This window comes from Haliaeetus albicilla, chromosome 1, assembly GCF_947461875.1.
Source record: "Haliaeetus albicilla chromosome 1, bHalAlb1.1, whole genome shotgun sequence".
In the NCBI taxonomy this organism is placed as follows: Eukaryota; Metazoa; Chordata; class Aves; order Accipitriformes; family Accipitridae; genus Haliaeetus; species Haliaeetus albicilla.
In genome coordinates this window covers 51,558,510-51,585,396 of record NC_091483.1, presented here as the reverse complement: position 1 = coordinate 51,585,396, position 26,887 = coordinate 51,558,510, and the positions used below count along the sequence as shown (strand labels likewise).

General features: G+C 38.9%; 1 protein-coding gene across 5 annotated transcripts in view; it reads right to left on the bottom strand.

Moving 5' to 3' along the window:
• The window catches only part of MTUS1 (microtubule associated scaffold protein 1), a 130,658-nt gene that overhangs the window by 47,343 nt on the left and 56,428 nt on the right, over positions 1 to 26,887 (bottom strand). For all 5 annotated transcript variants that reach the window (XR_011325746.1, XR_011325743.1, XR_011325747.1 and 2 more), the window contains 2 exons: positions 24,881 to 24,970; positions 23,581 to 23,628 (listed from right to left, as the gene is read on the bottom strand). Coding sequence is in view for 1 of the 5 variants with exons in the window: in XM_069789149.1 (XP_069645250.1) it covers positions 23,581 to 23,628; positions 24,881 to 24,970 (138 nt within the window). In the remaining 4 variants the exon portion in view is untranslated. The remainder of the gene's footprint in view (positions 1 to 23,580; positions 23,629 to 24,880; positions 24,971 to 26,887) is intronic.

Here is a 26,887-nt window from a genome sequence, read left to right as displayed (position 1 = left end):
CCTGCATTTTTTCATGATACCTTTCCTTCCAGCTCAAATGCGATCTGACTTCACGCAATTAAATCACTGGCTATAATCTCTCCACATGCCACATGTTTCACACAGATACTAACAGGCTAGCAGAGTTGTTTTCTCTTCTGTTCTCACCTATGCATGGTAGTCTGCTATGTTCTGGGAAGTCAGATATGTAGACAGCTTAACAATTTCTTCAACTACTTTTTAACATGCTTCTTTCCCAAAGAACCACAAGTATGCTTGGGATAAATATCAAGTAACCGGGAGAGACACCCTTGCTTGCAAATCCAAGTAAGAGAAGTTAATGGACCTAATTTTTGGCATCACAAATTTGTTCTGGATTTATCTGTCAAATTTGGCTCCAATGACCCTAGGTTTTAACAGCTAATTGTAGGAAGAACTCCAAAGAAATCCAAACAGGATTCTTGTAGCATATAAAATTAAGCCTTTAAGTTTGAAAGCCACTTTCTGTTTATGTACTATGGAGGGCCACTTCGTTGTAATAAATGAAAAAAAAAAAAAACCAACAAAAAAAAACCCCCCAAAAACCCCAAAACCAAACCCAAACACCACCACCAAAAAACTAATTTGGAACTTAAATTGAACCACTGAATTTCCTTTCATCGATTGTGCCTGCCTCTAATTTAACATAGCAATTCTTCCTTCATAACCAACACAATTAATTAACTGCCAGAACATTTATTAGCTCAGTTTAATGTTAGATTCAAGAATCTGATATTTCTCATTTTTCTGAATTGCTTAAAGTCTTTCAGAGTAAAAGTCTATGTAAAGCTCAGTAACTTGCAATGAACCATAATCTTCCCTTGAAAACAACTGTGCAAGAGACCTGAAAATACATTTTGACCACAAGACTAGCACATTAATATGCAACATCATTTCTAGCGCAGTATCTGCAGCTATCTTAGATGGAGAGGACAGAGTGGCTTTTAGTTTGAACTCAGAAGCTATTCATTCAATCACACTAGTATGAGCTGATGTTATATGACTGTAACAAATGTCACTGGACTCAAGCATGGCACTGAAATGCTGCCTAAAGGATATTACGGAAGGAAAAAGTAGGACAGGCAGTAGGAATTTGAAGAGCTTCCAGAGCCTTGGTTATATTTTGTATTATTGCCTGTGTGCCAAAACTGTTTCTGAATGTATTCAGGAATAGCCTCCTGTGTTTATGAAACTTTACATTCATTTAAAAATAAATAAATCCAGATTACACTCAAATTCATTGATGCTGTTCCTTAAAAAGCTAGGTCATAGCACTTCTAAGCACTACCATCAGTGAGACATTATCAAAAATAGTCATACTTTATCTACCGAAAGGTCACTAAAACATTCAATTCTAACATTTCCCCCAAACAGATGACTACAATTTGCAATTTCAAGTTACAAAATAAACAGCTAACATCCAAATTCACCTTTTGTTACAGAGATTCACCTTTCAGAGAAGTCATGAATTTCTGGGTATAAAATAGAGTATAAAACAATTCAGACCAAGCTAGAACATTAGTTTTGCCCACAGATTAAAAAAAAAATAAATAAAAAAAAATCAGTGATATTAGTGACAATATAAGCATGATTAAGCTTACAGGTTTGAAATTAACTAAGAAAAAATAAAGTTTACAGTAACTGTTCAACTTACCAAATCCCTTCAAGAATCAGTCCTAGAGCTCTTAGGAGCTATGTAGAAAATGCTAATGTAGCATTTTCAACATTGTTCACTTCGGTATCACCCAATGTTCTTGTTCCAACCAGTATCTCGATTGGTTTTAATCACAGCCCCAGATAGCAACCCAGTAGGCTGCTCCCCCTCCAGCTACACTAACTTCATTTGATGAGTTCAGGTTCAGTCCCAAATGAGGTGTTTTCCCGTAACTAAAAAATAACCAAGCAGTTTGAGAAAAGTGTGCGGAAGTGACGGTACAGATTAACAACACAGCAGGAGCATATATTTAGCTTACTTGCAGAGGACTACCCTGGCATGTCTAGAAAATCATGTAAGGGAAGTCGCATTAAACTCTTTCAATATGTAACTAAAAGGATTATCTATTTCTACAACTGTTTCATACCTCGGTTAAGAATCTGGGTTACTCTAGATCAGCACGGTTTTTCTAAGGCACTAGAAATGGTATTTGCACAAATCCACCTTCACTGTGTTGGTTATACTTAAAAAAAAATATTCTCACAGTGAAAGTTATTTTTACTTTTACCTATATTACTATTCCAATTTACAGTTTTAGCACCTATGCTATTCATCCTTTTGATTACACAGATCAACACAGTTAACATGAAGTAAAGTCTCTGCAGAATGAATGAAAATTTAAGCAGCCACCAAAATCAGAGATAAGCTTACAACTTTGGGAAAATGTATTTTAGGAGGCAGCAGCACAGCATGTTTTCAGGAATACCAGCATAGTTGAACATGTGTCTAAAATTAACCCTGAAACAGTACTTTAAAGCTACCCTAGTGGCGAAACACAATTTGCTGGTCAACAGAATAAACAACACCTTAATAGAACCACTTCAGTTACTGCTGGTCAAAATCATCCATGCGAATTCAATCTTCCCTGCCGCGGTGAAAGCGCAAGACAAATTATGGCATCTCAAGTGCCACATACCAGCTTTAAGCGTCACTGGAGCATCCCCTTTTCAAAAGACACAAAAAATTAACTTATGTAATTCTTGGCAGTCACCACATCATAGTTAAGGGCCTATTTGTGTATTTCCTGTTATGTTAAACAGTTTTCCTGTTATTAAGCAGCAAAGATGTCTCCCCAGGGACGTGCCTAGAACATTGCATGCCATTGTTTCAGGAACAGCCTGAGCGCAACCCAACGGAGCCCACGTGGAAACGTCTTGCCAAGCTGAAAACAAAACAGAGAACAGGGCAGCACCCAGCGCTTCTGTTAGCCAGAAATACAATACGTCCCCACCCTTTCAGAGGTGCACAGTCCTTCCGCTGCTTGCTGACCACCCCTGGAAGTCAAGGCACTTCTCTTCCCAATGACTCCTAACCAAACCACACGACCAAATATTGCTTTGGCAAAGGCTGCCTGACAGGTACCGGTGCTGCCCTCAAGGAGTGACTGCTGGCCGTGCCTGCTGCGGAGGCCAAGCAGTTCCTATGGAGGAAGTTTAAAACATTCATCACATAGTTCTTCGCATTTAATGTTCCCCTGAGTCTCTTCTTCAGGTCCTTAAGCTAACAAACAATTATGAAGATGGCAGACTTTTTGCTTAACTGAGTGGTGGGCAGGGAGGGAGGGAAAGAAGACAGCAGAAACTTTCCCGAGGAGCTGCTACCTCAGGTAACTGCAGTGTTCACCGGGGTATACCCATAGCTTACTGCAAAGACCAAAACCCCAATGAAAGGTTAGCCCCCACGCAAGATCTCTAACTACAAACACCTCTACTCATGCCACCAACAAATGCACCAAGAAAAATATTCACTGTACATTACACATGCATCTCCGCTTCCTTGACCCTAACTCCTAGCTGAGAGGTCCCTCCCAAGACAAAGGGATATAGGTTTAATAGGGTTATGCTACTCAGTTCATATTAGGGCTTTTTATTTTTAAGTGGCAAAATATCTCAATTTGATAAGCAGGTTAATCAGGTGGTAGTTTGTACAGTAATATTTGTGGAAAGAAGTGAGCCTTGATTTTATGTTGGTTATAGAACAAGTGGCCCATGCTTATGGCTAAGAAAAAACAAAGTTTTCTAGCCTTCTGTTTTATTCAGAGTATAATAATGTGCAACTAGCTTTATAAATAAGCTCACTCATTCTGCTGGAAGCATTTCTGATATTCCTGTTTTATTACTTCAAATCTTCAAAAAGGCTTAACGCAAAGTCTATTCTTGTAATAAATATAAACGTAACGTTTTAAATAATTTCGGTGCTTCTGGTATTAGCAATATTCACACACAGATAAAAATGAAGGCCACTGAAATATCTGAGAGTCTAAAAACAGTATTAAAGAAGTGAAGTCATTAATGAGTACTATTTGTAACACTCATACTTTCCCAACTTTTCTACTGAAAGGTTGCTAGTTCTCTTTAAGAAAAGGATGAGCTTTCATGAAAAGAATTCCACTACAGATGTTCCCAGCTGTCCTGTTTCCTGCCTAACTAGAAGTATTTCCATAACGTCACATACAAACTGTTTACATGAGCATCTTGAGGAAGAACCTTTACTTGCTATAAATGTACAAGCATCATACTCCCATGACAAGGAGTAGCAAAATTAAATTTAACCAGGAGTTGTACACAGGACCCAGGATAATTAGTGCCCTTGCTACAACCACTAGACATTAGTAAAGATGATCCCACTGGAAGGTTCATAAATAGCAACTGTAAAGAAACATCTCAGCCAGATACAAGCCAGGTTATTCAAGGTGGGTTATTTCTACATTTGACTATGCAGACAGCTAAATTGAATAGGATTTTTATTTTTAATAAAAGTTTTAAAGATTTAAGTTATACTGCTGATGCATTCATTTTTCAGAGGATCAAATGCTATTTTCTTCTCTCTGTAGGATGGAGAACAGAAACAGTACTCCATGACCAGGAAAAGGTAATGGGGAAGATCACTGTTGGTGGACATGCTTAGGAAGGTGATACAGTGATACCACTACCTGCAATCTAAATCATGAATTAGTAATTCTGCAGCACTAGTTGACCATATTATCATGGTAAAAATAATTGCTTAACCTCCTCTTAAAAACAAGATTTAATTCAATCAAATGTTTCTGACAACAACACTACTCCATTGGACCACAGACAGCAGACACGCCTAGAGAAGAACAAATAGAGGTACAGGTGAACTCAGTAAGATAGCCGGCTTGACCAAGGCAGTCTTCACTGAATTTTGTTCTGGGGGAAGACAAGGCAAGAGAGATGGGGTCTGCCTGCAAATATTTTCCAAATAAGTTCGGTTTTGGTATGATATTTGGTGAAACAGTCAAGAGCTGTTTTGAACACCAGCACTTTTCCTAAAGGCATCAGATCTATCAGCTTTGGACCTAGGTTTTTCCTATGCATCATACCATCCAGGGATTAGAATTTTTTAAATAATAAAAGCAGTGGAGACACTGCTTCATTGCATGACACTAAATTAACAGCCAATCTATAAACAGAAATTGACATTTCTTGCCATTGATTGCAAAGAGAGTGGTAAGTGTGGTCCCAATCTATTTAGTACTGCCTCCACAGTACTTAAAATATAATTATATTTTATTAATTGAAGATGCAAGAAACTTTTTTTTGCCTTCCACCTCCCTCTCACATCAGAGTTTTCTGTGCTAACAAAGAAAGAAGAGTAACATAAAACAGCAAGCCAATTGGCTGCAAATACTCAAAACGTTGCATTCTAGCACTGAAATTTCATGGTATCGTTTTCCTCAAAAAAACTTTTGCTTTATGCCTTAGAAAGTTCAAATTAAAAGGACTGAATAGGTAGTAATGCTTCATTTGTCTGAATGCTGCAAGCCATTTCTACTATGGTAACAGATTCATTTGCACAAGTTGCAAAACTGGTAGAAGCAGCTTTTAAAAGTTTAAGTCCAGTTTTACCACAATGGAAATCCCCCAAAGTAATTTAAAAGCTACTCAGGTTTTTAAGTGTAAACGTTGCTGCCTGCCACTTTCAAACCTCAGCCTACTTCATAGCAATAGAAGTTACAGCCAGACCCTTTTCACCTATTAGACATATCAAGTGGGAACAAATGCACACTTAGAATATGCAATTATATTAGCAAAGATAATTTGCTAGGTCTTTTGAATTTACTCCCCAATTAACTATTCTTCTATGAAGTTGAGCTTGAAGCAGCAATTCTACTTATTTCATGTTGACAAATACTTGAGGCATCCTTCACATACAATTATTCTGTTTAAGTGAAGGAATTACAAAATCCAACATCACTCACTACAGTGGAGCCAGGATGCAAAAGCACATGCACTATGCATGTGCTTTTCACAGCACTCCACTTCTTTCTCCAAAGATTTTTTTTTTTTGAGCAAAGCTCCTTATTTACATTAATTTTCATGCTTTGTTAAATATATGCAGAGTTTAAGTGTTTACATCACATGTAAGTTGTTTTGTGACTTCTTTGGTGTGGTTTTTGTTGGTTTGTGGGGGTTTTGGGGTTTTGTTTGGTTTGTTTTTGGTGGGGGTTTTTTTGTTGTTGTTTGTTTTAACAGCTCCTTTCTGCTATCCAGGCTTCCTTCGAAAAGAACTAGAGTTATCTGCATTTTATACCTACCGTAAATGCATCAATTGCATGAGATGCGTATAGAGTACAAACTATACTTACAAATGCCAAAACACAGAGCCCTACCACCTGAAAATGAGAACCTCCATTTAGCTATCATCTACATGCCTACTGAAGCCATGACATATTAAGACTGAAATCAAGCATATCAGGCAGGTCATTCAGCACCCAGTCTTGAATAGATGAAGTCAGAAGCAAAACAGTCTTATTGACTTTAACAGGAACATGATTAAATCCAAAATCTCCCATGATGAATGGTTTTCAGTTATTCAACTTCTTTTGCTCAGAATAGATAAGCTGGCTTTACTGCTGAACTATATTTTTCCTTGGTAGGTGACACAAATATTTAACATACTTGTCCTGTATCAAATCCCTCCAGCAGACTTTTAAATTTAGAATACTTGGTAGGGTTAAGTGTGTTGGGTATCTTTCTACAGTTCTATATTAAACTGTTGTGTCAGACATTAATCAGTACTTCAGTCATTCTTTAGGGGGTGGGGGAGTGGGGGTAGGGGGGGCAGGAAGGCATATGAAGAGTTAACTCATGACACCTGAGGCTTTCAGAATCCTCCTTTAAAAGCACTGCTTTGCAATGTGCAGAAGCAATTTCAAAGTTCGCAATGTGATCTGAAGCAGGATTTAAGGAAAAGGTTGTATTGGAAAAGGATATAATCTGCTCAAATAAACAGGTCTGTGATGTTTGCTTGTTGCTAGCAAGGCAAAAAGGAAATTTTTAAAATTGGTATTGCCATAATGACATCAGCTACTCTTTGCCCTCTGAGACACCTCTTATTCCCAAGGTAATAAGAGAGTAACTAGGTTTAGTAAGCAATGGAAGTCAGCAGAGAGATAAAAGTACTAAGTACAGTTTGCTTAGGGGAAGAAGAGGAACAGAAAGAGTAGCAGGAAGGGCTGGATGAAAACATTTTGAGACAAAACAGTTTACCACAAAAGCAATAGTACAGTTCAGTATACAAACCTTGAAAAACCCTGAACAAAAGGCACAAGAGCTTTGACCTCCATTTGCAAAACTAGTTCATTGTCTAGAATTTTATCTTTATGCAAGAGAAAACATAAGTAACTCAAAATTATTATTTTGAATCATTCATAAAAGAATGTCTTTCTCTGGCTGTTTATATAGAATCATTCCGAGATGATGATTTACTCTGTCACGCCATTGATGCTGAAGAGCATAAGAGCACTTCAGTCACTCTTTGGTAAAACATCACTGAAAGACACTGGTTCATACTTAACTCCTACCTCTATCACGTTTATGCAGTTCTGAAGTGTTGAGATTTTTGTTGCAGTTACTTGCTACAAATAAGTTTTATTTACCCAACCTGTGACTTGTAAAGTATTTCCTGAAGCATTTCAGTATTTTTGTTTTGCTGAAGAGGACGCTCATTATATACAGCTAACAATGCAGGTGTACTATACTTCCAGTAGCTGAGAAAAATGACACTTAGATGTCTGCCTGCATTTAAAGGGTGAAAAAACTTCTGGATATGACAACCCTGCAGCAGCATAGAGCGCACAGTGATGGAAGTTAGACACAAGGCAACAAGCTGAATGACCTTAAGATACACTTCAAATTTTACAGCAAATTTCCTCTGGATTTATTCCATTCCTAGAAAAATTCCACTTTTATTTGGCTTCCCCTGAACAGGCTGTATGCTTACACTGCAAGGTATTTGAACTACTCCAGTTAATTTGACACCTCCACATGGACAAGCTGTAAGCAATGCAAATGCACTCCACCCCAAGGATCCATTTAACTATAAATGCAACGACTAATCTAGACTAACTTAACACCAGTGCAAAGAACTGTATGTCAAGCCATACTACCTACTGTGAAGAAACTACAGCAGGCTGCTGCAAAATATCCTCAAGTCAGAATGAAAACTCAAGAGTGAGTTCCATCCTCTTCCTCCTAATAGCGCTTATGTCCTAACTTCACCAAGTTATTGCACCGCAGACTGTAAGCCAGGACATGTTAACAGAAGAATCCAACTTGACCTGTACTCCAGACTACTTTAAAACTCTACATTTCAACAATTGCCATAAGTATCTCAAGGCTGCTCTACAGTCATACAAGGTGGCTGGTCTATGCTTTGTAAAAGGGAGCAAAGGATGAAATCCATGATAATACTTACTAGAAGTGCAATCTACACCAAAACTGGAACCAAATGTTGCTTACATAACACTCATACATATTCACATTCCTACACGGACCATGAAATTCCTTTTTTCAATTACTCTCTCCCTTATTTGTTGACACAGTCCCTAGTATATTCTATTTCTCATTGCTTATGTGACCTTGGAAAGAAGCCACATGTCATTTTAATCCAATCAAACCCCTACAAGAAAAAATACTCATACTGGCACTGCAAAACCAAATACGGCTGCTCCTGGCATTTAACATAAAGAACCATTTACGCTTCTGATATACATTGTCATTGCCTGATCTACTGTTGCTGAGTTTTATGAACCTGAAATAATCACTAACAAGCTTCAATGCATCACACCATTTCTAAAACCACAGTGTATCTATACATACTTACACTCTCTGCTGCAGAATATGACCTGGTTTTCAGATGCCCTACTTTTTTGGTATATTCAGCTATAGCTAACCACTGGTCAGCTTTCTGCTAACACACTTCCTACAAGACACAGGACAGCAAAGCAGAAGGGGGAGACCAGGCAAAAACCCCTCTAAGCTTTCAATGCTATACCATTAGCGTGTACATAGTGCACACAGAGAAAACACACAGAAGGTCTATTCAGCACTTCTTATTTAGTGAAGTGCTGCTTAACTGGAACGCAGGGCTAGCAATCTATTTTACATGCTGTATTTAGCAGAGGCATCCTACAGGCAGGTTTTGCTTTCACATCCACTCAAACTAAATAGAACCACAAATTGATTCTTATCATTGTAAAATTTCCTTTATACATGCACTGACATCTATTTTTGGTTTTTTCAGAATTATACAAATTTCAGTGGCAGTTAATGAACATTTGGAAGATTGAACATTATCACCCTGCCTTCTCTTTTAGGATTTTTGTCCCTGGAATATGTGCTATGTGGAAATTTCATGCTGTTAGCAACATCAGGGATGTAGGTATATGCACAAAGACTCCCTTACATAAGAATTTTTAGCATCAAATTATTTTAATCCTAGCTTAAAGCCACGCAAGCAAGCTGCAAACAGAAGCCTATATTATGTCTGGATAGTTGGCTTGTGTTATGTTCATAACTGAATTTATCATTCAGGAGGAACTTGGAAACCGGATTTACTTTGCCAAGGATAAGTAATGACAAGGTGAATGGTTTAAGCTGCTATGTGAAATGCCAGGACAGGAAGGAAAGCTGACTGGTAGAACTGAACTCCAAAAAATAAAAGCAATGAGGGTGGTGTTCAAGACAGAAGGGAAATGCTTGAGAAAAAGAGCTTCTGCAAAACTAGCTTATGTAGCTGCTTACTCCTCCTTAAGTAAAATGCAAGAAAATTACAAATAGTGCAGTGGAGAAAAAGACTTACATAATATGCAGGCTGCCATCAGTTTCTCTAAATGTCATGCATCTTAGCTAAAACAAACAACAAACAACTGACACCCTCCACCAAAACAACACATGTATGTCCTGGAACAAAGCTCAGCTTCCATAATCTTGTTCCCATTCCAGATACTTGCTTTATTTGCTTTACCTGCCACTGAAGATGAAAATCAGGTCAGATGCAGCTGAGAATTTTGTGGTGGTTTTTTTGTCTAGTTGGTTTTGGGGTTTGTTTTTTATTTGGCGGGGAGGGGTGGTGGTTTAAACACACACACACTTGTCATGAATGCCTCTAAAACCTCATACTTTTGGGGTTTGTATCAACACAAGTGAGCACAAAAGTTTGCTTGTCCTACTTGCAAATAAGATGTATTTAACGTGACATGTAGATATCTGCTATCATACATATAAGTTCAAATATTTCTCACAGACAGAAAGCCACATCGTGACAGCCTGTATTCATTCCGCTTCCCTCCCTATTCCCCTCCTGCACTCAAATCCAGGTATAGAAAAGACAGCGCTGCCAGGAGATAATCATTAAAATCATTAGATAAATATTTAATAGCACAGACTTCCTGATACTATTTTTGGACTTGCGGGAGGAAAGAACGAATTCCAATTTGCATTTCATAAACAGAATAACCATCTTCCAAACAAGCAGCTCAGCACGGGTGCATGCACACACAGAGACTTAAAATATGAAACTACTTTGCTCAAAAGTCAAACTTCTGTATGAAATTCAAAAACTTTCATGCCCAGTACAGTTTTTGTTTGCTAGAAATAAGCCACCGTTGAAGTAAATAAGATATTCCCCTCAAAGCATGCTCTAATCATTGTATTTAAAAACCACAAACCTGTATGAAATATAACAGTGCTTTTCTTGTAGCCAGAAGGTAGGCGAATGTTTCGGAGCAACCCCTTTGCAGTCAGCCGTACACGCATGTTGGATAAGGAAAATTTCGGGGACCATAACATGTCTTCAGTACAATTGGGAGATAAACAAGCAAGAAACAGCCTCCATGTACTGTCACATACTATGTTTTAAAATCACTACTGGCAGAAGCAAGCAATTCTTGCTAAAGAAAACAGGCTTGAAGAAGTAATCAAGTCTCCATTCCTTTGCTCTTATTCCTTATGCACAGACAAGCAAAAAAATCAGTAAAAGCAGATATCCACGGCGTAAATGCTGCTGGCAGCTCCTCCTCACCAGATGTTGTGGAAACAAAGCTTGTCCTCAGAATAAAACCGACTTAGTGATTCGGAAAACCAACAGCCTCTGAATTGCATCACAGTGTTGATGCTTAATCTGCTGTGGGACTCCATGGGCTGGAAGCTAGAAGAGGAGAAAAGGGAGGAGGAGGATGAGGAGGGAGGAGGAGGAGGAGGAGGAAGTGGGTGGTCTCCCCAGCTGAATATATCATCCAGCAATGTCACAGACCATGTAATTGTTCTTTGGAGACTGTTAGGGAGATTATTTGAATATTCCTGGAGGCATATTTCAGCTCTCCTCTCCAAGAATCCTTTCAGGGTGCATTTTTTTTAAAGTTTCTTTCAATTAACATGAATTTATCAAAACAGATTTATCAGCTAACATTTTCTACCAAAGTTTCTTTTAGCATTAAATATTATGTCAACATTTAAAGTCTTAACAAATCCACAAACATGTCTATTCTCTAAGAAGAATTCAGTATTTGAGATCTGCTTAAGGGAAATACTATTTAGCTTGGCAGATCAACACTGCAGATGCTTCCGATTATCAGAAGAGGACCAAGAAAGCAGGCATCAATTTCATATTAAAACAGATCTCTGCCAGCTGGGTTTTGAAAGCACCCAAACATTGTAGCAAACAAGCAGCATTACAGGAGTTCCTTCAAAACAGATGCCATCTCCATATTTAATTAGCCATCTTAAAATATTTCTTCTTACTATTTAATGAGCTCAAAATTTTTGCATATTCCTTGGTCCCTTTCAGCTACCACTAGCAAAAATAAAATGAAAAATAAGAGTTAGAAGCTAGAAAACAGAGGAGTAACTGTTTTGCAGAGATTAGAAAATGTCACATTTTTCACCTATGGCCATGACTATCAATACATGCACTGGCCACCTTCCTGTGTAAAAGAGAAACATTTCACTACTTTGCCTACAGTCAGTAGCTGCCCTCCTAGGCAGCCGTAGGAGCAGGGACCATCCAAGTATCTCACAGCCAATGCAGGAGACAAGACAGTAACAGCTCATACCTTCTTTTGGGTTGCTTGAAGAGCTGCCCTCCACAGCCTCATGTAACTTTTTAGAGACAACAAAATTAGGTACTTTTCCATGGATTCTGCACATCTACCATTTCACCAAACCACAGCTAATGCTCTCTAGCACCTATCCCTCTGACAGTCTTTCCAGTTCCAGAAACAATTAACCCAACTTGCTCTGAAGCAGGTATAACCCAAAGCAAACATAATTACACCGGCAGGTCTCATCCTAGCAGTGCCTTATCCGTCCTCTCCTTACCACAAGTCTGTTGTATTTTAACAGCATGTCTTACTTGCTCAAGACGCATAACATTTTAAATTCTCTAGTGCTTATTTACCACATCAGCTAGAATTAAAAGCAGCATTTTGTTGCTTTATCCTGGTCTCTGGATATCTCTAACGTCACACAGGCCAGCGCAGTGACAATAAAGCAGCTCATTGTCAGTAGAGCAAAAGAACTGCAGCCCAGCATCGAGACCGTCAGACCCATCAAGCCAACCTCCACAGCACACTGTGGGAGAATACTGCTGAATATTTTATGATCATGTACCAAAATATTTATTTCCCAGCACAGTGATGTACCACCAACTCTGAAATACTAGAATATGTCTTCAGTCCACACAAAACCATTCAAAATAAGTACAAAGACAGTAAATTAGCTTTTTTGTTTGGTTCCCAGGGCAGCCTCTGCACACAGCAGGGCATGCATGTCATTACTGCTAAAAAATCCTCATCTATTCCTTCTAGTCTGAAAAGCTTTGCCACTAGCAATGTGTGTTCATCTATCTTTCCAACAGCCTGCAGATCCAAACCCTTTCCTAATCCAACACCACTATCAAAGACATTACGTCCCTTCTGTGTTGCTGGAAGATTATTACGCTTGGAAACCATGCTCAGCAGTAAACCAGAAGGCTTGTTACAGCATATTAGAGTAGCCTCACGTATTCAGCGTAGTTCATTAGCCCATCTCTTCAAATATTAGATCAGTATTGTCAAATTCTCTCTTAATGAGGGCATCGTGAGTTTTTGACTGGGCCTACAGCCAGTCTTCACACACTATTCAACACCCAGCCATACCAGGTTTTACCCTTCTGTCAGGGCACCCACTGGAACTCCCTTTTGTTTTCCTCCTGCCCACCACAGCTCCCCAAGGGAGGCACTGCTCCATGTAGTAAATGTTCTCTCACCATCCCAATCCGATGCTCTCATAAAGGCAGAAAAAGTCCAATCCTGTTCAAAAAAGCAAACAAACAAAAAAACCCAAACCAACCACAACACCCCCCCAGCACCCAAAAAAACAACCCACTGCCTCTCCCCACACTTGCAATAGCGGCTGGGACAAAGATAACAAACTTCTCACTAGCCTGTAAACCTAGAGAAACTGAAGTACCCCACTGAAACCGTAACTTCCTTCCTAGGAATAGGAGCTAGAACAAAGAATCTCTAGAGGTCAAGCATGATGTAATGAACCAGTCTGGAGACTGAGGAATTAATGAATCACTGCGCAAAATATAAGCAGATAAAAGCTCTATATGGACAACAAAACCCTTGTAGCAGAGACCAAAACTCCTCTTACAGAGGTACACAAATAATACTTTCACTGCCTCCTCTTTCCCACCCTTAGTTTGGGTGGAAACAGGCTGTGAAGAAACAGATACATCACAGTATTTAAAAAAAAACAAAAAAACCCCCACAACCAAACTTCTGATTTGAGGAAAATGCCTTTCTAGCCTCTAGGGTTGGAATCCAGTTAAAACCCAGAAACCTAAAACAAGGCTCCTTTATGCAGAAGACGACTGACAGCACTAATAAAAAGCAACAGATGCATGTCAGTCTCATCTAGCACCCAACCCTCAGAGAGCTCTGACAGCAGCCAGCAAGAGGACTACCCATCCCTATCTGAATAGCTCCCAGGAGAGATTTAACTCAGAGAGGTTCCTCCAGTGCAGCCTTTCCAGAGCTCTGCGTTACACCACTGTACACTGTGGTGGCTGTGCATCTGCTAGCGTTGCTTCCTTGGCTCAGGAAAACAGCATCTCCAGGTCTGTGGCTGTACTCCTACAATGACCATCTCTCTAGCGCCTGGCGCTGGCAGGGTACAAAGCCAGGACATAACCCATGGGATCCTAGCACAGCATGCCAGGAACATACACTGTCTACAACTCATGCATAACATGAAGAGCATAGAGAGATCTTCTTCTATCTTGACATTGGATAAGGGCGATAAAAATAGCACCAGAAAACAGCAGAATAAAATAGGAAGTGATATACAGCCCAGACAGAGGACAAAAGGACTGACGGATTTTATTTACTAGCACCTTACTGCTGGCTTCCCTTGAACTCCAAGGGCAAAACCGGAGATCAACATGGACAAAGGGGCTCTATTCTGTTATGACCATGTAATTCAGTCTGGGTTGCTAAATGCATCAATACCTGATGACACCATCAGATTGATGGTGGGGCTAGACCTATTTTAACCCCAGCAGATTTAGCGTATCTGCCACTCCCTGGGAACATTAGCAATGTGACAAGAAAGAAGCAAAGGGCACTGGCATTTGTATGCTTTTAAATTCAGCCTCATGAGGCCAAGTGCACAGCTATCTGTATGCATTTCTGCTGTCTCTGTCCCTCTTTACACATCCAACAATCACTAAGAAAGCCATCAGAGCACAGTTAAGTGTCTCATTGCAAAAAAGTCTAAATCAGAGGCTAGATTTTTAGATCTGAGAAGCCCACGCAGAAGACACCTGGCTCCGCGTCATAAGACAGCATGGGCAGTGCAGAGCAGATGGGTTTTACTGGCATGCTTTACTTCAGGATGAACTGAGAGGTGATTGCTTAGGCAAAGAGAGATATGACAAGTAGGAGCCTACTAAGCCCCAGGTCTTGGTTTTATTTCTGGAAGATGACTGCCCCCTTTCCACTTTCCTGCAACCACCTTGCTCTAGCCAGTGCTCCAGTTTGAAAAGCTAACCTTTCTGCAGGCAACAATACCCACTGCCATGCCAAACGCAGCTTGCAGCTTTGGGACTTATTTTAAGCTCCAATCCTTACCTGAAGAAAAAAGCAAACCTCTTCCTCCCTCAAAGCAGGAACTAAAATCCTAAATAATTTAGGTTTCCTCTAGTACACAGACACTTTTAATCATTATAAATTCAGCAGCCTGTCAAACAGAAGGTGATGCTGCAGTGGATTCCCAGGCAAACAGCTACAGCAGTCAGGCTGATCTGTCTCTCTCACGCAACAGTGGTGGCATTTACGACATCTGCACTCTTCCAGAATTGAGAATGGCCACAAGACACGGCAAGAATCATTTAATTTTTAACTTCTGACTTAAGGGAACAGCAAGTTATTTTTCATGTGCAGGATGTCCCTTCCAAAATGGCATTTTTGTTAGACTGCCTGCGTCAAAATCCTACAGTGCTTTGAAAAAAACCTGCTACTATACAACAGTGAATAACGTCACTAACACTAGGATAACATGCCTTAAAATATGAAGCTTCAATGATCTAGCCAGATGTGTCAAAAAACCCAACACCCTCTGTGCTAGGGACTTCTGCTCAGCAGCAGGCTAGGTATATGTGTAAGTCCTTGTGAGCTCAGGCCTCAAGGAACAGAGGAAAAATAAAAGTCTTACTTAGGGCCACAGCTTACAGATGTATTAATTATTTATTCATGCAATACTGACTTATATGCACTGTGCAACTGTTTTTCATCTATGGACTCACAACAATACCCAGACATCCTCTACTGAAAAGCAACACTGCAAATAAGGACAATTTAGGCAAGTATACGTCCTAAGACATGCTAGTGGTTTATCAGGAGATCACAGAGAAAGTTAAAGACAACTCACAACAAGTATGTTTTGCTTATCTTTGTGGGCTTTCATGTGTTCTTCATAGCCCCAGGTGTGCAGACAAAAATGCAGACGTACATTCACTTTACAAGCTGTTTAGCCATCTTTGATACAAGATCCATGAGTTTCATGTGTCTGGAACAGTTCCATGGTCTTTCAAGTATTATATCAACTTATCTGCCTAACAGGGATCAATGACAACAATATGGGCAGCTACTGTATCTGCTGAAAAATACCTTAAGAAATATGGGGAAAGAAAGGACTTAAAGGAAAGCTAGAAGGAACAAGTCAGAGGACTTAAAAATAACTGAAAAAAACCACCCTTACCTCAAAGTTAAGGAAGAATTCCAGTACAATGATGCCCAATTACTCACTGTTTACTGCAAACACATAAAACAATATGCACAACCTAAGGAACTCCAGAGAGTCAAAGGAAAAAAAACAAGTCTGAGAATATCAAAAGAGATCCACATGTAGGTTTAACTGGAGAGGAAAGGGAAAAGACGATAGTAGAGAAAGAATAAAGTATTAGGATGGCATTTTCAAGAAGGCGGTATAATTCAGCATTAACTACAGCAACTCAGTTGGGAATAAAAAATGAAAACAGTTTGCTACTGGTATGTGACCCTGCTGGTTAAAGCTCTAAAGTCTCTTAAAATAAAAACCTATTGTCCTCTTAATTACTGAAAAAAACAGTGAGAATTTAGATATTTTAAAATTCATTCAGACAGAGCATGCATGCAAATACACTGACACATTTAACTTGACAGCTGAAGGGACCAATCTGGAATACAGTAAGACTGTGTTGTCACGCATCTTAGTTTTTTGCATCCTATTCTCTACTCTGACAAACATACTACCTCAGGAAAACACCACTTATTAAAAAAAAAAAACCAAACCACAAAACAAAACAGCAAACAAAACACTCAAAACAGATGACTGCAGAGTTTAGGGTGGCATTCTCTGAACATCAGCACCAGTCATTTCACTTTGAAGACTTCTGGAGCACAGCAGTTCTCACCCAAGGAATTAAATCCTGAGATCCAGCTGTTGTACTATACTTTATTTGGTAATGCTAGAAAAATCTGGCCAAGAAAGTAACAGCTATTGGGTATCAAAGGTTATTTCAGGTTTACAGATACTCCCTTAACTCTTCAAAATAAAAATCATTATATGTCCCTAATGAATGCACTTACACTCAAATTCACATAGATTTAGATTAATTCTGCATTTATTTATGTAGAAATGGCAAAACAAAGACCTGCTTTTATAGCTGGTTCATGTGTAATAGCTACACCACTTAAGCAACTCTGCTGTCTGTTTATAAGAACATTCCTTATTAGCCTGAAGGTATTCTAAGGCTAGATCACATGAGACTATTAAGTCATTCAGATAGTCCTCATAGTTCACATGGATGAAAAAACATCTAAAAAAAGACTATAGCTGGCTTTTTATCACAGCTAGGCAACAAAATAGTCCAACACACAGTACAATATCTGTAAAAAGAAGTTTAAGCCTTATCTTTTCAAGGGAAAAGGAAAGACTAACTTACACTATTAAACTCCTAGAATTCCCAATGTGTAAAATATTAACCACATTAAACTAATATTGAATCTTATCTTGTTCCTGCTTCACCCCATTAAGTTTACAAAGCTGTTCAAGTTTTTCTGCAAAATTTCCAGGCTTTTCTTTTGGAAAGAGGCGTAGAGACAGAAAAACTGACAAATCCAACTTATTTACAAAAGCTGAAGCTCTTAACATGAGAGATTGAGAATTCAGTCTCAACACATCTATGTTGAAATTCCTGGTTAGAACTAGCCAGAGATGCTAGTTCTGCAACATGGAAAACTTGAACCAAAATCCTCCCTGCTCAGCCCTGTTTTAACAAGCACTTAAACACTGCTTTTCTACACCTGGAGTGCTTTAACCACTGAACAAACTATTAGCTGTTAAGAAGCAAAATCTTCCTCTTCCTCCCTGCTTTTAACTTCACTGCAGAAGGTACCTAGTTTTTTCCAGTGCAGAACAGGAAAGAGCTTTAAAACATTTAAGGTATTTACCCATCAAACTGTCTCCTGTATGATTCTTGAGGGAATTTATTTCCCATGAGCTGCAGAGTACAGTATTAGAAGATGCTGAAAGAAATGCAGAGTTGGTTCAACAACAGAAGTTTTACTTCATGGAAAAATTCTACACACTACCATAGAATGCCTTTTTTTTAAAAAAAGAAAAAAATGGATACATGAGACTTAAAATTACTGTTTAGATGATATTGAATAACTGTTCAAAACCTGTCACATAGAGCTTTGCAACATATATTCTTTATCAGAATTGTTGGGGTTTTGGGGTGGGGTTTTTGTTTCTTTTTTTAAAAGCAGTTTAAGACCTCTGGGATTTTTTTTTGTATGAACATTCTTCTGAACTGAAGAAAATTTATTTAATAACCTTGCACCTGCAAAGCTGGGTACTCATGAAAAACAAACCAGATCTGTCTATATTCTCTAGCAACAAACCTAGTAACATTTATGTTATACAGCAGGAAAATCATATTAAAAGTGAATACTAAGATAAAGCCAAAGAAGAACTCCAAGTGCTGAGACGGAAGCAGTGGGCTCCATTTTCTGCACATTGCTAGCATCAGTTTCATGATCTATGCTAGAACTACCACTCATTCTTCCTGACTTGTTTTTAACTTTGGTGAGCTCTCCAGTCCTACCTGCTCTGTGGCCAGTCATATGAGCACTTGTGTTAGAACAGACTAGACTATTTCAGTTGGAAGCGTCCTACAACGTCATCTAGTCCAGCTGCCTGACCACTTCAGGGCTGACCAAAAGTTAAAGCATGTTAAGGGCATCGTCCAAACACCTCTTAAACACTGGACGGGCTTGGGGTACTGACCACCTCTCTAGGAAGCCTGTTCCAGTATTTCACCACTCTCTCAGTAAAGAAATGCTTCCTAATGTCCAGTCCAAACCTCCCCTGGTGCAGCTTTGAACCATTCCCACAGATCCTGTAACTGGATCCCAGAGAGAAGGGATCAGCATCTCCCTCCCTCTTCCCCTCCTTGGGAAGCTGTAGAGAACAATGAGGTTGCCCTTCAGACCTCTTTTCTCCAAGGTAGACAAGCCCAAAGTCCTTAGCCACTCCTCACAGCACATGCCTTCCAGGCCTTTCACCAGCTTTGCTGCTTTCCTCTGGATGCATTCAAGGACCTTCACGTTCTTCCTAAACTGTGGGGTCCAGAAATGCACACAGTACTCAAGGTGAGGCCACACCAGTGTTAAATACAGCAGGATAATCAACTCTTTCAACCAGCTGGTTATGCTGTGTTTGACACACCCTAGGATGCAGGTTGCCCTCTTGGCTGCCAGGGCACATATGTTCACGTATGCATCAAGATCTTTTCACATCTCCAAGCAACAAGAACACTGCTTGCACAGTTTCCTCTACAACTTGCAAAAACTTCTGCAAGCAAACACCCCCCCACCCTCCTCAAACAAAACCAACCCCCAAAAGACCTTCTGGTCAGATATGAAAGGAGAAATACAGCGCTAATAAAACACTTGACCAGATATCTCTGATCAGTAGGGTAATTTGCTATACCATGCTGAAGACTACTGATGGTCAACTAGATGAAAGAATTCAAAGACCTAAGTACTTGACATTCACAACAATGTTCATCAGCTCTCAGTTACAGTCCTCCCAATTTTTAAAGAAAGCTTACACCTTTTCACATAGTATCATGTATCATTTTAAAATATTAAAGCTGTTTTGTTGTTGTTAAAAAGAGCACAAGCACAGTGTGACATACATTAATCCCTTGTTTTCCAGACATTGAAAGTGCAAGTATTTTGAGGATAACCTATTCTATCCAAGAATCTATAATGTAAGAAATATGTTTATCCTGTTTCCTCCGAGTTTCAACAGTTATGACTAAGCGCATGACAGAAAGGGGTGTTAACTGAACCTTGAAATATGCCTCAATCAACTTTTGTTTGAACCAGAGTATTGTGTTATTATTAAGCATCTTATCCCAGTGTAAGAGTTAGAGTGAGAAGCCAGCATCCATCTTTAACAACCTGTTCCAAGAGACAGCTACATGGACTGTTATATTTATACCTTATTTTTCCATTTAAGCTTGATTAGCACTACTACTCACTTTTTGCAATAAGACCCCTGACTGAAGTTATTTCCTCCCCCAGTGTTATATTTTCTCACAAATGATTAAACTAAAACGAGCAGCCTTTTAACCTCTTCTTTATGAGGGTAAGACAACAGAATACCATCTTTCATGATGGAGCATATGCAGGTTTTTGATGAAGCTTCTTTGGTTGTCATGGCTTCTACAGCCTTCAGTAACTGATTCCACTACACATACTCCATCATAATACAAAGAGAGATGACATAAATCACACTGTTTGTAGTTGCTAATACTTTATAGGTTTATCCAGCAGTTGCCCTAGCTTTTCTGACAACAGTGTTGTGCCACAAGCATAAGTGCAACTTGTTATCCGTAATACACCATACATCCCTTGTAGGGTCACTGAACAACAGGATAAAGCTTTCCAATAAATATTTACATGCTTTATTCCTAAAGCAATAGCTTTATCTTTGGAACTGCCAAAAAGGATATTGGCTTTTGCTTAGCTTATGTAGTTCTAGGGATTACTGTATTGTAACTTGTCATGTCTCTTATTGACTGAAGGTTAAGGATAAGTGAATATCCACTGCATATACACACTGCACTGTAACATACTGCACAGGTATTAGAAGTAGGTCACATTTTCTCCAGGGAGGCCTCGAGAAACAAAGGAAAGAGCACTAACTTTACACATTTTTAGAGGCAGTTTTGCATCTAGTTCAAAATTACATCTCCCAAGAGGCAACATTTTTACATTACATTTACATTAAGACATTACAGTAAGTGGACATGCTCATTCTTACTTGAAGTTAGCAAGTTAAGAAGTATAATAAAACATATTATGCCCAAGAAGTTAATTTTGCCTTAGCTTTAAAGCCAGTGCTGAAGCACTACACCACAGAACTTGTAGAAATTACTTGATCCACTGGAATATTACCCATGAAAAATACAGAATTCACAAAAAGGAGCCTTGTGAATATTTTAACACAAAGGAATGAACAGCTGCAAATACACAAGTCTCTCCAATTTTACAGGCGTACTAACAGAATGTTGTGCCTTGCTTTGTCAAGCAGATTCTGGCTTTGCATCATTGCTATAAATGAATGGAAAAATGGATAAAGAGCACAAACAGTCAGAGAACAGAGACCAGATCCTAGAAAATCCTGCTATTTTTCCATCCTTGAAGTAATGTGAAAAACAACATTAACAACTGAGCTAGACACTTAATTAATGCCTTAATATTGTAATCAGTTATCAGAGTTCTGCCGCAATAGATTAGTCCCAACTCTTCAGACAGAGCACATGGGCAAGAAATAGAACTGGGGTTGGACCTCCTCACTGAATGAGGCTAAAAACTGTAGTGTTAGCTATGGCCCTGAAAAAAAAAAAAAAAAGAACAAAAGCTCTAAACTAGCTAAAGTCACTAGAACAAAGCTTCACTATAATATCAAGGCCACTAAAAAAAAAAAAAACAACAACAACGATAGTGGGCCCCATTCTACATGGTACCAGCTGGCATTATTTCAGTTCATTTCAAAAAAGACCATTTGTTTTTTCTTAAAATGTGAGACTTTGTACTGCAGAACATCCAAGCAGCCACACAATATTTTTATTCTGTAAGAACTATTTGCAACTGTGAAGATGGAAAAATTCTTTCTTAGAAAAGCAAAATACTCCATCAGAAAGCTTTGCATTCATAAATGGGAAATTATACTAATGCTCTGTACATTAGAGCATTAGAAATGTAGAAAAGTTAGAAATGTATTAACTTCAACGTCTAACATCATCCAGTTTTGGAAGCTGACTCAGTACATGAAACAGTTCAGGTTTATTAAGACAAACACTGAAATACAACTATTCAACTGGCAAAAGTATGATGCTAAAGAGCATGTGCTAAAGGATCACTAAATATTACAGCTAATTTGGAGTTTCTAGCTGTGTTTCTATGGCATTGAATATAATACTTCAAGGCTATGTAGCTACATTCTTTATTAGGCTGGAAAAGATGAATCACAAGAAAAACTATATTTAGTAAAAAGGGAAGGGAGCACTAATTACTTTTCTGGATGGAAAAAAGAGAGAAAGTACCATGCTAAATTTAGGGGAAAATAGTGTTATCTATGATAAAAAAATAGAAGAGGAATTTAATTTTCTGTTTCTAGTCCCAAAACACTTTGTTGCTTATGAGTTTCCTCAGCTGAGCTAATAGACATCATGTTGTTAGCTGTATCATCCTCTATACACTCTTATATGACAGTTTACATGTGGACATAAAACGTAGTGTCAGGCTATACCTAAACTAACATTAGTTCAGCCAAGTATCAATAAAAGCAACAAACAGAATTAGCACTTTGTGCAAAGTATTACGCTTGCTGTGTGACAGAAGCCCTGACTCTTAAAGGTATCAAGCAAAGTACTCAGTCACAATTAATATGTAGACATTTGACACCCAAGAGAGTAAAAGGCAAAAGCATTAGACTCATGTTATGACTACAGGAAATTAAAAACATACTGCCACAGTACCAGAGTTACAGGTCAGAACTGATTTACCCAGTAATTCCAGACTCAAATTCATAACATCTGCTTGGCTACAGCACCTCTTTCAGAAAGACATCTGCTATTCACTCAGGGGACATAGGGCTTTCCAGTGATCTTCAGTATCTTTCAAAAGGGGCTTTTCAATGACTAATTAATTACAAGCAGCTTTTAATTCAGCAAATACACACTGATGCTAGGGAAACTAATTTAGACTGCCAACTCTCTTGAAAAGACCTGGAAATTGCTGCAAGTAGAAACATCATCTGAAGACTTTTCTGTCTCCTGGCAGACAGAAACTAGCACCAGGTGTCCTGACTGGCATAAACACCAAAAACAAACCCAACATGAAGTCCTTAAAACTCTGCCAGATTTTGGAACACCATCTGCCACTTAATCAGCTGCGATTCCTCCCTCTACCATACAAGCAGACACACACATCAACATGCTTAGATAATTTCAACTCCTTATTCAAGTGCAGTCTGTGGTGATACAGAGACAGCTCACACCAAAAGGGTATCTATCATGAACCTTCCAGAAAAACCTGTTATTCTGCATGATTATTCTATTTTTTTTTTTTTTTTTTTAAAGCCACAACACATGAGCTTTAATCATCGCTTACCTCACTGTGGCTAAACAGCAAAAACTACATCCAAATTTCATTGCCATACTTTTTTTTGGTTACAGTTAAAACCTCCTTATGCTTCACTGGAAACAGAGCAAAACAGATAGCACAGACTGCATATTCTAAGAGCTGGGTAGCCAGAAGACAGCAAGTAGAAAAAAAACCAAGACTTTTCTTCATATCCCCTGAAACTGGAATCAGTGACGGTTTATGCAATTACCCGTTGCAAAACTGTTCTCCCAAGAAAAGAACCAATATACTAATATAATGTATAAACCTAATTTAAGTTACACTGCAGAAAATGTAAAAATGCATTCTGAAAACTCACCAGAACCCAAATGAGATAGGCTTTGGTGTCCATTTCTTCCAGGAGTACCTACGATGTTCAGAAGAAAGAAAAAAAAAAAAAAAAGAAAAAAAAAGAGAGAGACAGAGAGAGAGAGAATTACACTTCAAGCTAGTAAGGGCCAGTGGGGGTGTCTTGGTTGGGGTTTTTTTTGCCCTTTTTTTTTTTTTTTTTTAAGCTCCTCAAACTTCACAATTTCAGTTTCTTTCTTGTGATGGCTGATGGCATGTGCAACAACAAGATTTAGCATCATAAGGTTAAACTACTTGGAAAATGCGTAATGAATTCCCAATAAGCCAAACATTTTTTTTTCCCATTACAATTATCATACTTCATTTAAGCCAGGTAGCACCATTTTATTTTACTCATTCATACAGGACCACATATAATAAAAAACAATTGTCTATACCAGCATCATAGTAAGTTTTTTTCCATCTATATGCTCCATTTATTTTATTTGTATAAAGGAGGTATAAGTTAACAGCACTCTGAAGTGTGCTACCAATCAGATCAGATATAAATGAAAGCACAGAGAAGATTAATCTACCCTTACTGTATTGTTTTAAAGTCACATGAAAACCGACCTAAGAACCTCATTATTTTGAAGGATATTAATTAAATGAAAGTGCTCTTTTGAACTGCTAGGTATAAGTCCAAAAGTCACGTGCAGAAGTTTATAAAAGGTCTGTTGACAACACCTATCAGCTTTCTTCAGCCTTTACAAATAGTGTGTGATCCTATAGCAGGTGTTTCAATAGGAAACAATCTGCTTTGTATGGCTACTGTACTTGTTTCCCTCACCTCAGCCATAAAAATGGAACTTTGCTCCCAAAGTGAAAATTTTTTCTTATAAAGCTTGCCTGAGGATTCATACCTATTCTTTTCATTCACTCTGGTAAAAATGACTAATTTCAATTGAAAGTTAAAGATAAAACAAGCATCTAATACAGAAATGTAATCTGGTCTGGGTTTTGTCTTGCAAGTATATGATCTTATAAGCAGGTGACAGAACATCTTTTAACAGACATTATCAAGTATTCGGAGTCCTCATGGGATGCAAGTTTCAAGCAGATAGTGGACAACGAATGCCCTGATTTTTTCCTCCCAGATTAAACAAATACATAAGGAACACTTTGCAGACTCAGTCTCTAATACCATGAACCACAAGGAAAAAGAGCAGATTGACTATCTCAATTACTCTGAAGTCACAGAGCACAGCTTCTCTCGACAGAGGGATTCAAGAATGTGAGTGAAAAATTGACTTTACCCAACAGCTGATTACCTCTAGCCTCACTGACTTTCCTTGCTGAGTGCAGTGGCCCAGATGATTTTGGTATGCACTGGTTCAGTGAAGCAGACCTGGCCTTGGCTCCTGGAAATAAAAGCTTAGATCAGGTTTAAAAGTAGAACTACGTCAGCAATTAAAGACATGCCTAATATTACATATTTAAAAGTACAAGATGCACAAATCTACTCAAACAAATACAAAAGAGAGACACCCTCTAGAAAACTGAAGCTATATTTAAACTTAGCTTTGCTTTACCAGAACTCATATTGGAAGAAATAAAAAGATACTTTTAATAAAGCTTCTAAGCAGAAGAAAATGTTAACAAAGATTTCACTCTAGGACTAAGATCGAATTACTTAATTCAGCAAATACAACACAGCTACGGAAACATTGGCTGAAAGGGACCTCCAGAGGCCAGCTATCCAGCCTCCCACTCAGAGCAGGGCCACCACCAAGATGAGATCAATTGACCATGCTTTTGTCTAGCTGAGCCTTGCAAACCTCCAGGAAGGGAGGCTCTACGGCCCCACTGGCCAATGCTGCATCTCCCACTCCACAATTTGCAATCATTTCCCATTGCCACATCATCTGGTACTACTGAGAAGAGTTTGGCACCATCACCTTTGTAGCCATCCTTTTCAAGTTACCGCAGACTGTTATAATAACTCCCCTTACTCTCCTTTTTGCCTGACTACACAAGCTCAACTCCCTCAACCTCTCCTCACAGGTCCTGTGGTCAGAGACCTCAATCATCTTCCTAAGTTTCCAGTTGACCCTTCCAGTTTCAAAACAACCCTCTTGAACTGGGAAGGCCCCAAAACACAACAGAGTAGTCAAAGTGACATAAAGCCGAGGGGGGAATTCCAGCTTCTTCTGGCCACACTGCTCCTGGAAGTGCTGAAGGCACAATTCTAGCACCCAGGTCACTGAAGATGTTGAGCAATGCATCAGCTTGTCAGACAGCCATATAATTTGTGTTTGTTTCCAAGTAATTTACCGTTTGTGGCAAAGTCTGTTTCTTTTCACTGTTTGCCATTTTAAAGCACATCATTCTAGCATGACATTTGGCAGGCATCTCTTCTATTTATTCTCAATTATGTCAGATACCAGCTTAAAACTTAAGCCTAAAGCAGAAGCATAGTATTCAATTAGGTTTATCCAATTACGATAACCAGTTCACCACAAAGATGGTCAGAAGCAAGCTGATTATAACTAGCATTTAGGAGAGAGAGACAGCAAGCTTATTTATCTGTTCTCATTATGTCTTTAATTTTGGCCAGAGAATGAGTTGTCAACTGCTGTTTGTGGCTGGAGTGGAGAAGCACTGTTGGCTGATCGAAAGGTCCTGGCTCGAATAGGAATAGGAACCAGAACAGTGTTTCATACAAAGTCAGAAAGTACATTTAAATTAATGTTTCCTTTAGCACCAGATGATGAACCACAACTGTCTTATCTCCGTTAACAATTAGAGCAAACCTCTGCTTCCACTTCAGCCAGTAAGAATATCAAGAAAAAGCAGCATGAACAGCTGAGCTGTTTCTGGGGCTCTTCCCTTGGAAAGATGGGACAATGTCAGTCACCCAAGACTGACTTACTCCATCTAATACCTTCTTTAAAAAAAAAATATCCCCATCCCCCAAGGTCCTTACTGTCCTGAAAGGGGTGAAGATAATGCAAACTGTGCATGAGGATGAGGACAACCATACACTCAAGATAAATCCAGGGTAGGTCTACCCCACAGATCACCAGCAGCCACAGAGTCTGTGCCTGAGCTTTATGACAGAAAAGAACTCTTATTAAAACCGCGTAAACCTCGCACAATGACACATGCCATGTAGCAAAGCGTGTTTAGTCCCTGTGCCATGCAAACCTTAGCCATATCACAGTGTGGATGTCCTCCTCGTTTTCCTGAAATATCCCAGTCAATTATGACAATACAAAGGATGTTTTAGACTTCCTATGAAACCTTATAAAAAACTTGAGACACCACTGATGTAATTT